Genomic DNA, 16281 nt, shown 5'->3' with positions numbered 1-16281 from the left:
GTTACAGTGGAGAGAACAAACAAGAAAACATTAATTTAAAAATAAAGGTAATTAATAGATTTGTGGTGTACAGCTGAAATATGGAACACAGGTAGAATACATATATAGTACACAGGTACAGTACATACATTGTACATTAGCCAGTGTTTGTGAGTAAGAGTGAAAACTATTATCAAGTACTCTGGGTATAGTATGTGTACCTTATCCGCTTTCACTAGCCTGGGGAAAATTGAATTAAATTAAATTGACCACATGTTAATACAACATAACAGATTCAGTCAACAAACAGTTACAGAAGCAATATGTCCATTAAGATGTAGGTTTCAGTAAAGAGCTGGGTACCAGAAGGCTGACTCATGGGAGAGAGGAATGAACTGCTAGAGACTGACTCTTCTTTATTAGGGTTTCTTGTGCATTGCTACCCATTTGCTGGAATCTGGCATATTGTAAGAGAAGAACCAGTTATACATAAATGGAGTTGTTAACAGGTACCCAGGGGAGTGAAAGTCTGTTCACAATTCTGCCATTGCGAAAAAGTCCATACTCATCACAGTATGATAACAAGTGAAGCTCATGCTACCCAGTGCAACATTATAAGACTGAAATAATGGTCCAATCAGTGAAGTGGTCTCCCCACAAAAATATTTCCAAAGGAATTTGTGAATGGTAAGAAACTTGGTAGCCAAAAAAGGAGAAACAGAAAATGAAGCTGCTTTTATTATTGTGATAAGTATCAACTACTTAATGCCCTCCAAGGAACATATTTTTAGAATTATATAATTAAGGAGTAAAATATGAGAGGTTGCATTATATCATAGAATACAGAAACATGACTTCTTCTTGGGCAGGTTTGCTGAGTTTGCAGTCATTGAACAAAACACATCAAGCTACTTGTGAGTATCACTATGACCACTGTGATTGGTGGTGCTTTGACCTGTGATGTATTTAGTCATTGTCGATTTTATGTAAATCAAGGTGAAGGCATGGGAAGTTCTGTTGTTTCTCTAGTTATATAGACTGCAGCTGAAGTTTAATTCTATTACTTTGTGCGGCTGAGTGATGTAAAGAGTTGTAGGAATGATATATCTTCACCCTTGTGCTATTCTGCTTTCTGTACTTGTGTGACTTTGTCGTTACTATATTTAAGGAAGGGATTGAGGGGATGCTTTGCCCTAGTGGCAGAGTTCAGGAAGGCATCCCCCTGCAAAAAAAATGTTTTCGTTGTTTTTATTTTACTTTCTATGGAAATGGTTGTGAGCTTGCAGCTCATTGATTTAGACTGTTTCAATTTGATGTAAGAGAACCATTCAATTACCTTACTTTTGACAATTCATCATGAAGTGGTTTGTTCAAGTTTTGCACTGGATCCCTTAGTTAAAAAAGGATTGTGCAGATACCATTGTTAAAGTAACAGGATTATTGTTTTTTTGTTTGTAGTGGAAGATCCTTTACATATATCCAGTAATTCTTACATTATCATTCTGTATTAGTCCATTGTCTTTGGCATTGCCCATTGACTCAGTAGGCTTCCCATGCTTGATCTCAGTATCCCCTGCAGTCTTGTTTTCCACATTTTCTGCTTTAAATACATTGCCTTATGGATTGACCTTACCCCCTTGCCTATCCAGCCACTCCATCCTAATCAAAGGATAGTTTGCCAAATACAAAGTTATTGTAAGGCAACAAGGATGCTAAACCCAGAAGCATGTATGACATTTGCTAAAATATCCTAATTCCTAAACTGCAGTATGTCTTGCCCATCCCTGCCTGCTTTTCCAGAATACAGATAACGTTAAGTAAAAATGTAAGTAAGTTTTGTATCCCTTTCTAGCATTTCCCTTCTTCTCTGTACTTGAAAGGACTAGTTCTCACCACCCTCGATCATGGAATACTCTTCTTGGGCAGTTGCTCTACTCTTTTATTCAGTGCCTTTAAAACCCCTAATCCTTTCATTCTCAGACAGATGGAGCACTAGCCTTAAATCACCCTAATTTTAAAATGCATGCTTCTGATAAATCTTTTTTTTTCTAGTTGCACTTACAGTGTGGAAAATGCTCCCTGGGTTTTCCATTAAAGACATTCTCAATGCAAATATTTCTGTGGTAATGTCTAATAGGCAGAACATACCTCTCAACAGTTGTGAATTTTGCAGGATGTTCAGATTTTTGCGTAATATCTTCAGTCTGTTCTTCATAAAATGTGTTTTTTCCTGGCAAATCATTGAGGATTGAAGTCAGTATATATATAATGACAGACATTTGAGTTTCAGTCTTCATATTCTTCAGAAAAAGCATACTAATGCAAATCCTGTTATTCTAGCAACTTTCTAAATTTATAGGAGCAATATTTTTGGCTTTGTCCAGAATTCTTGTACTAAGAGGTTGAGAGGTAAGAGAAGAACTCCTTGAGTGTGCTGGAAGAAAAAAAAGTTAAGAAATGTTGTGTTGGTCCAGTAACAGAAAACTCAAAGACATTGGCAAAGCTTGAGTGTGCTTTACTCGTCGTTTGCTGTTTAAATCATATGATTGCTGCTTCCAATATATTTTGGCAGAAAGACTGCAAGGCATCAGCATATAGATCTCTGCTAGCTACTCTCTGAACTAACAAATGAACATGCTTTTGACTTTCTTGTGGAAGCATGATTCTGTGTATAGACATTTGATGTGTATTATAATGTTTAGCCTATCTGGCAGTTTGGATTCATGGATTTAGTTTAAGAGATGTTAAATCATTTCATCCTTTAATCCTGTGCTTGATTCCCTTAATTTTTTACTTGTGTACACCTGTGAGCAAGTCACTTAGTCATACAGGTCTCCTGGATTACCATTGAAAAGAAGCAGCTGGACTTAGTAGGTTTAACTAGTTAACCAAAATAAAATAAAATGTAAACAAAAATAAGTCTCTATTTTATGTCACTAAGAAAACATACTTGGCACACATCAGCTTAGAATATCAGGCAAATATATTGTACCTACTTATAAATTACCCTTGCCCGATTCCAAGGACCGTAATTATATACTACCAATAAAACAGTGATTATCTCTGAGTGAGATAGCTCATACTTTTAGAGTAATACCATTGTGTATTTGCTAGGGCCATATTGTAGGAAAGAGTATTTAGGTGCTGCCTCTATCCATAGTTAGTACAGGGGAGCAGTATGAAGTAAATTCCCTCATTCCCATCCACAGCTCCAGTTACTGCTTTACTTTTGATAGGGAGTATGTTCCACAGTAGTGGTAAGCTCTGAGGACTGTACTTGTCTCTGAAAACTGTCATGTTTAAGTTGCAGAAAAGATTTAGGTCCCTGGAATGAGTCTTGCAGATGCGCAGTAGGCCCATCAGTATTAGGTCAGGGATACCTTACAAGCCAAATACAGGTCCTCTCTCAGAAGTCTGCAGGATATTGAATACATTGACAGTCTTTTGAGGCAGTCCATGTAGGAAATTTAGGCATATGTTCTTAGTTTGAGGAACCTCTGTGGGTGCTTGAGTTATTGCATGTGCCTGACCAGATACATGTCAAAGGGGGCATTATATTCAGTGATTGGCCTCATGAGAACATAGGGAGGCAGTGGCTTCCCTGGAACTGGACACTATCCCTTTGCTTGTAAGTTGCACAATAAAGAAGGACTTTCTTGCCTCTGTGGACACATGTTGGTTGAATGTTAAGTCATTGTCACATTTCTTCCCAAGTGTCAAACTACAGGGTTGATTCCTAAGGGCAAATTTTCAGTGTGGTAAAGTCTTGTCTTTTTTCATTGTTTTGGTGATGTGTTCAAAGAAGTCTGTTAGGTTGATTAAGGAGGATTTGCCTTTGACGATCTTAAACTGGGGTGGGTCCAATGTTTGACATTCACTTAGTTCTTTTTGATTAATTCCATGATTAGTCTTTCCATAGCTTTACAAATGAGGCTGGTCAGACTTATAGGGCAGTAATTACCAGTGTTAATGGATGGCCCTCCCTTGTGCAGGTATATGACTCCTGCTTTCCTCCCTTTGTTTGGTACAAAAACAGAGTTGTTAGGGCCATAGTTGAATCATGCTTCATGCAATTTAAGAAACTTAATGGGATATTATCATGGTCTACTGATGTAGCTTTCCTGGTCTTTGAAATTTTTAAAGATTCTAGGGGCTACTGGCATCTCTGGTTTCAGTTTCATTTCATGGGAAACAATTTTATGGTCTAACCTAAAGAGTGAAGATGATATGCAAAGGGTGGAGCATGACTCTCCCATATTAGGAAGAATAAGGTCAAGGACATTGATTCCCTTTTCAAATTCTACATTACATATAAATCTTATGCCTGTGTTCATTGATGAAATATGCATTTGTGTGTGTATGTGTGTGAGTCAGTGAAGTGTAGAAGTGTGCATGTACAACGTACTGCATATTAAGTTTTGCTGTGTCTATATACAGGCTACGTTTAGCACAGGACATGTCTGAAAAAGATTCTCAAGCTAGTCTTCTTACATGGTTAACAAATGAATAGAAAGGAAACTCTTTTAAAAATACACACATCCATTAAATATAAAGCTGCACTCACATACTGTACGTAGTATGACTATACAATGTCTGAAGCCATGATACCTACTTATTGATTTGCATTCCATCACAGATAGTCATGGTTTTCTGGGTTCTCTAACTTCTTTAAAGAATTACAGTACTGACAGCAGTAAAAGCAGTGGTGCACATTGCATAGCACAACATACCTTTTCTTTCTTATGTTCCAGCTGTCAGTAAAGTCTGAGAAGGCCACTGAGAGATCTATGTAGTGCTGTTGTAGTGCAAGGTACACTCCCCCAGTACAGAACTCACAGAGTTTCTTTTATAGATACATCTGTGCAGAGCAGTGCAAGGAAAAGGTGGGAGAACTTCATAGACTGCATCCATTTCTGGAAGATGAGAAAGGTGAGGAGATCTGTTGTATTGCAAAACTGGCTTAGACTGCATCAGTTTCATTAGACTGCATCAGTTTCTGGAAGATGAAATGGGTGACGTGGCCTATTTTTTACACAAATAGGCTTAGACTGCATCAGTTTCTGGAAGATAAGATGGGTGTTGTGGCCTGTTGTCACACAGAATAGGCTTAGAATACATCAGTGTCTGAAAGATGATACAGTTGAAGTGACCTATTGCTGTACAGAATGGACTTAGACTTCATCAATTTCCAGAAGGTCAGAACTTTTGTTTTCTTGTTTGTGACAATTTTGGCTCCCCATAGCTGACCATCAACTGGTCCCAGGACTTCTACTCAATCATTAGATCAGCCATATCCAATTATCCACCCCTGGACAAGTTCCAACATATTATGGTTGTGGCTGGTCAAGAAGTCAAAGTTTCCTAGGTCAACATCATACTCCTGCAAAGGAGTGTTTTCCCATAAGGACCAGCTCCCTGCTTGAGTCTGTACTATTCAATGGAGAGGTTTGCAATGGGCTACACTATCATATCATCCAATCATCCATATGCAACTTGGTCACAACCCTACTCCCTCTGGACAGCACCCCTGCACTTCACAGGCATCTTCCAGGGATCAGCCACAAGGGTATGTCCAAGCTTGCACACCCTACCAAGAATGGGCATGCCCATCCTCCTTGTATGTGCCATCAAGAGCCCAAGACACTCTTCAAACTAAGTCACCCAGGTTGTAGTCAGTGATTTACCCTCTAGGCCACTGATACAGGCTTCCATAAGATGAGAAAGGTAAAGCAGTCTGTTGTTATACAGAATGGGCTTAGACTGCATCAATGTCTGCAAGATAAGACAGGTAAAGCATACTGCTGTTTTATAGAATATGGACTAAGGCTAATATTGCTGTTTGTACTATATTTTATTGAGCAAGAGTGAGTATCGAAAAATGGATGATTAGTCACACTAGAGTGTAAGTAATGTTTATACTTTGTATTGTCAGTGTATGATAATATTGTCTATATGCTTGGGTGGCATGCACATAATTTGAGTGGTGGTGACAATTTTCTGGGTTACAACCTCTAAGAGGACAAGTTTTGCAGAAAATTATGAATGACCAGACATAAACAGCTACCTTGTGCATGTGGTCCAGTCATACAGGAAGTGCAACTATACAATGTATATGTGATGTCCTTCCTCTAGGCCAGTGATCAGAAAGCCTCAATCCCACCACTGACATGCTGTTATTGCCACTTGCTGACTCCCCTCACTTTTTGTTCCCCGCCTTGCTTCAGTGTACATTTGTATGCTACATGGCCCCTCTTGTTACATTTAAAACATCTAAACCCTGATCCTGTCCATGTACCTGAACTAGTGGCTTCCCCTTTTGCTGGTGCACTCTGTTTTTGGACCTGACAAGACACTCATCCATGTCATATGTCTCAGCTGTACAGATTTTCACTGAATGTCCAGATTTTTGCCGTATATTTTTGGTCTATTCCTCATAGAATTTGGGGTTTTCTGACAAATCACTGAGATGATCTGAGGATTGAAGTCACTAAATAATGGCATACATTTTGAGTTTCAGACTTCAAATCCTTCGGAAAATGTATGTTAAAACAAGCCTTGTTATTCAAGCAACTTTCTACATTTATAAGAGCAATATTTAAAATCTATCCCTATTTTTGGGCCTTTGTCCCCCCATTTTCTCAGGCTTTGTCCAAATTTCTTGAAATAAGAGGTAGAGAGGTGTGATCCACATTCATCTTGCCTTGCTTTAGTAAGTAACTAGGAAACAGTAATTCTTCAGTTAGAAAAATATAGTGAGATAAGCTAAATGTATTTTTTCTGTTATCTGTCTGAGGCTTTCCATCTGTGTTGTTTTTTTTATATTTCCTGTGATCTAAACTCTGGTGTTTATTGTAAATAGATATTCAGTATTTTCATATTTTTATTATTAAATATATCTAAACCTTTCATTGTGGCTGGTCTTTTAGAAAATAGTTGACCTTTGAGAGTACTTGCATTTATTTAGTGGCACTGTGGGTCCACATTCCTGAAAGTCTTGCTGCTTGGCTGACCACTACCATTTGTATAAGTATTAACTAGAATAAGTGTAATTGGGTACCCTGGTAAGAGCCTTAAAGTAGATGGCTTCAGGTGTTCTGGTGGCAGCACATCTACAGTGTCAGAGCAGTTAAGCTGTGCCAACCTTTCCCAGATGGGTGGGTGTGTGTGTGTGTGTGTGTGTGTGTGTGTGTGTGTGTGTGTGTGTGTGTGTGTGTGTGTGTGTATGTGTGAAAATCAAATTTCAAAGAGAGTGTGTGTGACAATTACTTTGAACAGGGACACTGAGAGCACTGATTTCATAGACAGGGCATTGGAGGACTTGGCTTTGAATACCTGGCTAAGGACTGAATTCTAGAGTGGTCATTGGGGAGGCTTATTTGGGGCCTGGAAGGAAAGCCCAGCCCCAGGACTGGAGTGTGTATTCCCTTTGTGTTCTTAAGGGAAATTGTACTTGGTGCAGAGAGCCTCATCTGAAAATACTGTGCGTCTGTTTTCTCACCATGAACGTTCCCCACCAGTGTCAGTGGTGAGGATTGAGGCTTCTTGATTACTTGCCCAGAGGAGGGATGTCACAGTGTGCAATAGCATAGAGAATATGTATGTACTCTTTTTTCTCTCTCTCTAGTGACAAACTATAGAAATGATCCCTGAAAAAATGGCAACATCAAAAAAAAAAAAAAAAAAAACTAGAATAAGGGAAAAAAAATGTATTTTTTTAACTGGTTGTGAGCTAGATCTTGACATTGTATGTTGTAATACAATTTTTATTGTCTAGTGTACAAATAAAAAAGAATGTGTTATGGCCTGAAGTTGTTTCGTCTCATTTTATTTTAATGCTCTTTTCCTTTTATTTTTTCTAGGGTCCTCAGGGACCAAGAGGAAGACCTGGTCCTCCTGTAAGTATAAAGGAATATTAACAGGATTTTACCACTTGTAACCAGAAAAAAATCATGTGCAGCCAGTCAGCAGATACACATTTTAGGAAAAGTACTGTGATTATCCATTCTCTAAGTTCCAAAAACTGATACAGCACAGCATCTCAGTGTGTGTTGGTCTCCTTATTAAATGGCCGTACTCTTTCTCTTTGTCATCAAAATGACTGTTGCAACCGTACAAGTGAAGAGTTATGATTTTTTTAATGTGTATATGACACATACTAGACAATAAACTTAGCTGGAGTCACATATATTGGTTCTGCTGCATATGGTACTTTGGCTAGAATGCTGTGGTAGTATCTTTTAAGTTCAGCTGTCAGTGTGTGCGTTTCTCAGCTAGATGTGCCTCATGTTCTATGTGTAAATTACTGAGCTGTAGTTAGAATATGTACTGCAGGTGTTAATCTGTTATATTGATGCTATGTTTTTGAAATATGGTTCTTCGTTTAACATTGCCTAGTTAATTGAATGATGCTGGAGTCTGTTTTGTGTGCCACCCTTCTAAAAGAGAACATGATTTAGCCCTTCACCAAAACTATAAATAAGAAAGGTATTTGAATACTACAAAAAATTCTAGTAAGTGGTTTGTCATCGCACTTATTGATTGTTATATGACCTATAATTTCCTTATGTGACTTAATTTTTAATTAGTTTGGGTAGACTTGGTTTTAATTAGTTTGGGTAGACTAGATAAAGGCCAAGCTTTCTTGTTAAAGAGTGCATTCAGTATAAAAGTTTTATACTTGCAGACAAGGCAAGTCAGATTCTGACATTTAGACACATTTAAACAGAATTTAAGGCAGCTAAAGATGTCTTAATTCATGGAATCTGTTGATTTCTTGTAAATAGTAAGCTGTGGTTCAAACTAAAGAATACCCACCATCCTCTTTCCTCTCACCAACACCCTATATTCTACTGTTCACAACAGTCTTACATTTGTGGTTTCCTCAAAATGCCTATCAAGCATTCCTTAAAATACACTTATAAATCACCCTGATTTACTGCTTTCAGCATGATAATTTGCACTCCATTGTAGTTCTAGACAGCTTCTACTTGTCTCTGGCCTTACAGAAACAGAGTCTGTAGAACCACAAACTAAATTTGTTGCATTTTAAACAACTGTCTGTGTAGAGAGCAAGGGATGATGTACTTTTTTTTGCATTACAGAATCACTCAGCAGTTTTTCTGTGTTTTACACAGGTTTCCCTCTTTATGGGATGTTCAAGGCAAAAGCATATAAATGGGGAAATAAAAAAAAAGAGGAAGATAAGTATAAAGAACAATGGCAGAAGGTAAAATAGCTTTTAAAAGCTGTTAGAATGTCACACTGCCACATTTATAAACAGTGTGACAGAACAGCTTTTAAAGCTACTGGTTCTACTGACGGGCACTTTAGTTTCTGCCTGCTGTCTGACAATGCTAAGTGCTTTACTGGCTGGCTTTCAAGACCTTTGAAAGCCAGTGAAACACTTCCTTCTACAACACTTTTCTTGTAATTGGTATTACATGGAACAGAAAAAGCTCCATGCACAACAAGTAATTATGATTCATCAGTCATAAGCCTTTTTTATATGTACTTGATGTGGATGGCAAGATTAATCTGTTAAGCTTCACTCTTAAGTTGAATTTCTTGGCATTCATGTGCAGAACACATAAACTGATTATGATTGAAGACTTAGAATATATACTAACTAATGAATAACTAGTTGAGGATTTCTTTAACAGATATTTTTGTGTAAAGGGTTTAAACATTATTGGCTGGCTTGAATTCAGAGATGCCGACTGTACAGAATGAGTACAGAATGCCAGACAGCATTCATATGAATTAGTAAACTACAACATTCACTGTTCTTTACAGGACTGTTTAAGGTATAACTAAGAAGCAGGTCAGTAAGAAAGAAAACCATGATTAGTGAACCATGTGCCAGAAGAATCCAAGAACAGGAATTGCAGAAAGTAGGTCCACTGTGAATGTTGTTTAACATAGTGAGAATTAAGTTCCAGTATCTTTATAACAGATCCAGGCCAGAAAGGATGAGCAGCAAATTACAAGAAGCAATGTAGGAAGATAAATGAATAGGATGAATTGCATTATTTAAATTGTGGAAGCCAGAGTTTGAGAAGAACAGTATTAGAGAGTAGTCTAAATGAAGATTGTAGAAAAGTAGAATAAAGCAGCAGTAGCAGATAGTCAGTAGTATATGCAGACCTCTCCACTATGCTTGTTTTGGATGAATGTCCTGATTTTCAGGTGTGATTACCTATTCAAATTACTTTTTGAATAACTAGAATTATTTTGAAATTAAGTGATTATTTTCAGGTTTGAGTTAGCCCTTCACATGACCTTTTCAGTAACTGTACCTATTTTGGAGATATAGCTCTATTTTCAGGCTTGAAGTACTCCTTCACATAACTTCCTGAATATTTTGGATGTGTGAATTACCCCTTTACATGACTTTCTCGTTAACCGTACCTATTTCAGACCCACGTCCCTATTTACTCCCTTCCCATGATACCAGATCACACTACAAGCATACTAAAGACACCAGTAATTTTTAGAAAGATGACCCACACTTTACAGCTATCTTTTTCTGAAGCAAAAATAAATGACTTTCTGAGGTAGATTTTTGCAATATCATTCATTAATGTTTACAGATTTTACACTGCATCTTTGATAAGCTGCTTATATTGTTGCATCATTTTTACCACTCTCAGTTTTTAAAAGTGTCTGTGAACTGTATCCATCAGTCCCTGTTGAGTGGGAGGAGTTATGTACTGTTTGGTATAAAAATTTTACAGTATTTACTTTCCCAGATTTTTCTCAATGTGCCAACGTTTCAAGAACTTTTCTATCTATTTTCAATGTCTGCAGGTTGAGAGGTATGAGCAAGTGGCAGAGTTTAACACTGCTTCACCTTATTAATGCATACTACCCCTAGACATAGCCATACACCGTACAGAAATTTTTTTCCAAAACACCAGCACTAAACAAGACATTCAGACACATACCACATAATTCATCACACTCACAACACAAAATATGTCCCCTTACCTAGCTGTAAACTTAACCCAAAAACAAATGCATGCACCAGCTGTGATGCCTAGTCTTTCTCACACTTTCTTGACCCACACACAGTCCATCTACTTATATTCAGTAATTCCAGCATTTGACGAAAAGTGTGTTTCAACAAAACACTTTCAATAAATTTCCCAAACATAAAACCACTAAGAGTAAGAGAACTCAGAATTCCACCACATGAAGGTAAACCACATTTATTTATTTATTTATTTTACATTTGTTAACCGGGAGAGTCCGACTGGATACATGTCCATTTTCAGCGGAGGCCCGGGGAGAAAAGCTCCAAGTACATAACAGACATATGAACATTGTTAATGCAAAAAAAGGAAGATAGTTGAGTTCTAAATACAATATAAAGATACATCACATCTTGGGAAAAAAAAAACAACAGCAGCATATAAAAAAACATAGGTCAGTTACAAAGGCCTTGTTAAAAAGCGGTTAAGGATAGTGAGGTAAGAGAAGGGTAAATGATAGTGGTTAATCAGGTTTGGAACAGGGACATTGCCAGAGAGTATTGAGATGGGGTTTAAGCTTTTTTGACTTGTAGGAGTGAGCGTGCTGAGGTGAGCATGGTCGGTAGGGAGTTTCACATTTTACCTACAAAGTTTGAGAATAGAGAATCCCCAGCAGAATTATTGGCTTTGGTAGTTTGAGCTAAGATCTTATTGGAGGAGCGTAAAGATTGCAGGTTAATATAGGGGTGAACGATGTTTTCAGAGCTGGTGTTTTCTCTGGGTGATACAGTATCTGGTGAGCCGTTTGAGTTGGTTGAAATGGAGTTGGCTGGAAAACTCTAACCACCCTAGTTGCTTCAAGTTAGTGCAGTGGTGCGTTCTAAAGGTGGAATTTGTGGCAAATCTAGCTATGTGATTGTAACAAGAAGCAAGTTTGTTAAGGGTTGTCTTGTTTAGGTTTGTAAAGAGGGGGGAGGCATAGAAAAGAGTTGATAGTAGGTGTGTGCTGGCAATTGTAATTTTAGCGTGAGGAGTGAGAAAGTGTTTTACTTTATAGAGAGAGCCAAGCTTTTTATTGACGGTTTTGATGGTAAGATTGAAATGGGTGTCATCAATGGTAACACCTAATAGCTTAGTGTGAGCTTCTGGTGATATAGTGATTCCATTGGAGGATGTAATAGAGAAGGTGGGGGGAAGAGTCTTGTTAGTGGGTGAGAAAGTAAGTAGTTTTGTTTTGTTGGGGTTGAGAACTAGTTGTCGACTTGAGAACCATTTTTCTATTAGGTTGAAGGTGTCTTGGGTTGAAGCAGTGAGGTCTGCCAGGTTGGAGGCAGCGCTGATGATAGTCAAATCATCTGCATATTGAATGCATGTGGCATGGGGGGGTGATTGTGGGCAGGTCATTAACAAAGATGGTGAAGAGAAGAGGGCCAAGAATAGATCCTTGGGGAACTCCAAGTGTAATAGGTAGGCATGTAGATAATTTGTCCTGCCATAGAACAGCCTGTTGCCTATTGGACAGGTAGGATTGGAACCATTTCAGAGTGGAATTGCTGAGTGATAGTTTTTTTAATGTATGGAGGAGTTGAATGTGGTTCACCATATCAAAGGCCTTGGAGAGGTCTAAGAAAAAAGCAGATGATAGTTTATTATTGTTTCTGAAGTTATTGATGGTATTAGAAAAGGATAGTAGGGCTGATGTGGTACTGTGATTTGGCCTGAAGCCATGTTGGGAGTTAGCTAGAATTTTATTTTTGGTGAGGTGTTCCATCAGTTGTTTGTGGACACACTTTTCCATAATTTTGGCCAGGGGTGAGAGTATAGCTATAGGTCTGTAGTTGGTTAGCTCTAGTGAGCTACCACCTTTATGGAGAGGAATAATGTGGGACATTTTCCATATGGAGGGATGAAGGCTTCTGACAAGGTACGGTTTATGATTATGGAGACGGATAGGAAATGGCCTCAGCTGCTTTTGCAGAAACTCAGCTGGGAGAAGGTCAGCTGCTAGCTTAGTGGGTTTTATTTTTTAAGAAGAGATGTTATAAAGGATATGGGTACTGGATCAAGGTAAATAGATGATCTGATGTAGTTGTAGTATTCTGCTGGCATGGGTAGTGGAGTGGGCTGGTTGTTTGTTTGAATTGTGTGGCCAGGGATTGTATAGTTTCTGTGAAGAAACTATTGAATGTGTTAGCAATGTTTACAGGGCACTGTTGTTTGCAAGTTGTTGGAGTGGGGGTGGTTGCCTGGCCTGGGTGCAGGAGCTTGTTTAAGCCTGCCCAGAATTTTTGTGGATTATTAAGGTGTTTGTGTTGGAGGTGGAGGAAGAAGTTTTTTATCATTTAAGATCATTCTTTTAGTTTCATTTCTAAGTTGCGGAAGGTTTGGTGGGAGTGTGGGTCTTTAGAGGTACGCCATGTGACCCACATCTTGTTTCTAGGTAGGATTTTGGATTTTGTTTCCTTAGAGAGCCATGGTGCGGTTTTGGTTTTAGTTCTAATGGACCGTATTGGAGCATGGGAATCTAGAATCTTGAGGAAGGTGGTGTTGAAGTAGATAACTGCCTCTTCAAGAGGAAGAGACTTGAGTATTGTCCAGTTGTGGGCTTTAAGTTCAGTTTGAAAAATGGAGGCGTTGAATTTATTATTGTTCCTGATTTTTTTATGGTTGTAAGAAGGGGGGTGATTTTCTTGAATTTGATAACATAGGTGAGTAAGTGATCACTCATGTCCTCTGGGTGAGTACCTGCTGAGTACTGGTCAGGATCTTTATTAGTAAGGATCCAGTCCAGGATGCTGTCTTTGTTTTGGGGTTTACCTAGAAGGTAGGAGTGGATATGAGCTGAGAAAAGCCATGTAGATTTATGCTGCTAGATGGGGAGCTAGATGAGAAGGATATACATTCTTATGCACCGACTCAGAAACTGCACATCATTGGGAAAAAATTATAGATTCTTCATCCCCACTACCATGCAGTCTCACTTTATTCAACACTACATTGTTGACAAAGTGAATTGTGGAGCAAAATTCACTGGTCAACTTACAACTAGGTGCCATGCAACCATGTACCACTCTATACACACACACACACACACACACACACACACACACACACACATCACATATATATATATATATATATATATATATATATATATATATATATAGATATATATATAGATATATATATAGATATAGATAAATGTATATGGATGTGCTTTGAAAGGTCGAACCTCATATAATCGAAATCCATTTTTGCAAGATAAAAATCACAAAAGCTTAAATACCCCTGTCACGAAAGGAGATACTGCCAGCACAGCTATCTGGAATTTTGTAAATAGTTATATGTCATTGGTGAATATCGAAATTATTTGTGTAAGATGCTTGTGTTACAACTGTATTAAAACTGTATGATATGTGCATATCAAACTTGTTTGTACAGACATGTGTTGAAAAGGGTATGCAAATGATTGTGTTTTAAATAGATCCACAGTGTGCCTACTGGATAAGAACAGAAATACACATACACTTTTGTAACTGTGTAAATGTATATATTTTAACAGTGGAAACTGGGATACAGGATGTTAACCTCAGTCTAGTAAATTTCAGAAAAATAGCTGACATTAAATTACTTTATGGCAGCAAGGTTCATAGGTTCAAAGGTTCATAGGTTGGTACTAGGCTATCAGACCTAGGGCCTATGCAAGCCTAGCCATAACAATTCCCTGGCTATTTCTTCCCACACTATTTACTTCCATGGACCCCTGTCTAGCAGGGCAACTGACATGATTCCCGGGGTGAATTTCCTTTCTCCCATCCAATCATCAAGGTTCCTTTTGAAGAGGGCCAGAGAGGCACTCTGCTTGACATGTATGGGCAATCTATTCCAGAGTCTGGGGAGTCTCTGGGTCAGGAACCTATCCCTCCAGCATGTTTTGTTTATTGTGATGACAAGGTTTAGATCCCTGGAGCGTGTGGCTCTGAGTGATTGGGATTTCTTTAAGTGTAGCATGTCCAACAGCTCTGGGTTTGACATGGCCTTGTATGTTAAGCAGAGATCGCCTCTGAGTAGACGATATGTGACAGAGTATAGCTGGAGTTTTTTATGGCAGTCAGCATAGGGCATCTGCTTTAGGCCTGTGATTCTTTTATTGAGGTATTTCTGCGGCCTTTCCAGTTGTTGCAGATGTCTTGAGAGGTACATACCAAACTGGGCGTTGTATTCTATAATGGGTCTAATGAGGGATGAGTACAGTGGGACAATGACCTCCTTTTTTCTGGATGAAAAGCCCTTAGTGATGAGGTGTGCCACATAGAAGGATTTCCTGACTGTTGTGGCGATGTGGTTATCGAAGGTGAGACCACTGTCCACCTGTGTCCCTAAGTCTCTTATCACATTTTCGGTGTTTAGTGTACTGCCACCTGTATGGTAATTCACGGATACATGTTTTTTCCCAAAGGGGATAACTATACATTTCTTGGCATTGAGCTTGAGCCCATGTCTCTGGCACCAAGCATCTGTTTCTGTAAGGCCCTTTTGTAGAGTATCCACATCATTTGGGGATTCAGTAATGGCTCCCAGTTTGCAGTCATCTGTGAACTTTGTTAGCCAGAGTCCCTTAGTGTTGGCCTGTACTTCAGAGAAGTAGATGCCAAACAAGAGCTGTCCCAGGACTGTACCCTGAGGTACTCCACTTGTAACTTGTCTGGAGCTGGATTTGGAGTCGGCTACTTTTACAGCGTGGGTTCTTTCAGTAAGCCAGTTAGCAACCCATTGGGTGACGTAGGGATTAATGCCCAGTTTAGTAAGTTTATCTATGATTCCAGAGTGGGGGATGGTGTCAAAGGCCTTGGCAAGGTCTAGATAGGCTGTGTGGACCACCGTACCCTTGTCCATGGCTCTGGAGACTGATTCAAAGAAGTCAATCAGGTTCAGGAGACAAGATCGGCCCTTCACGAACCCAAACTGGGTGGGGTCCAGTGTTTGAAGGTTGCCAATGTCTTTGTTTATAAGTTCCATGATAATACGCTCCATGGCTTTGCAGATAAGGCTTGTCAGACTGATGGGAAGGTAGTTTCCGGGATCCAAGGTGGATCCCCCCTTGTGGAGAGGGATAACTGTAGCTGTGTGCCACTCAGTGGGCATGAATCCTGAGGTGAGGCTATGATTAAACATGACACTTAGGTGAGGTGCCAGTTCATTTTGTAGTTCATGTAGTACACAGCCCGGGATGTCATCTGGTCCCATGGATGCTGTATTCTTAGCTTTGGAGAGTGCGTTTTTTACCTGTGTGGCCATTATTACTGGAATTTGACAATCTTCTGGTATTGAG

At 38.9% G+C, this 16281-nt stretch overlaps 1 protein-coding gene across 1 annotated transcript in view; it reads left to right on the top strand.

Annotated features, from left to right (window-relative positions):
• Window positions 1-16281, top strand: part of COL24A1 (collagen type XXIV alpha 1 chain) — a 3617818-nt gene that overhangs the window by 3443542 nt on the left and 157995 nt on the right. The window contains exon 54 of the mRNA XM_044086026.1: window positions 7839-7874. Within this exon, the coding sequence (XP_043941961.1) occupies window positions 7839-7874 (36 nt within the window). The remainder of the gene's footprint in view (window positions 1-7838; window positions 7875-16281) is intronic.

This window comes from Protopterus annectens, chromosome 10.part0, assembly GCF_019279795.1.
Source record: "Protopterus annectens isolate FY-2018-M chromosome 10.part0, PAN1.0, whole genome shotgun sequence".
In the NCBI taxonomy this organism is placed as follows: domain Eukaryota; kingdom Metazoa; phylum Chordata; order Ceratodontiformes; family Protopteridae; genus Protopterus; species Protopterus annectens.
Note: the sequence above shows the minus strand (reverse complement) of the source record. Positions and strands in the feature narration are given on the sequence as shown.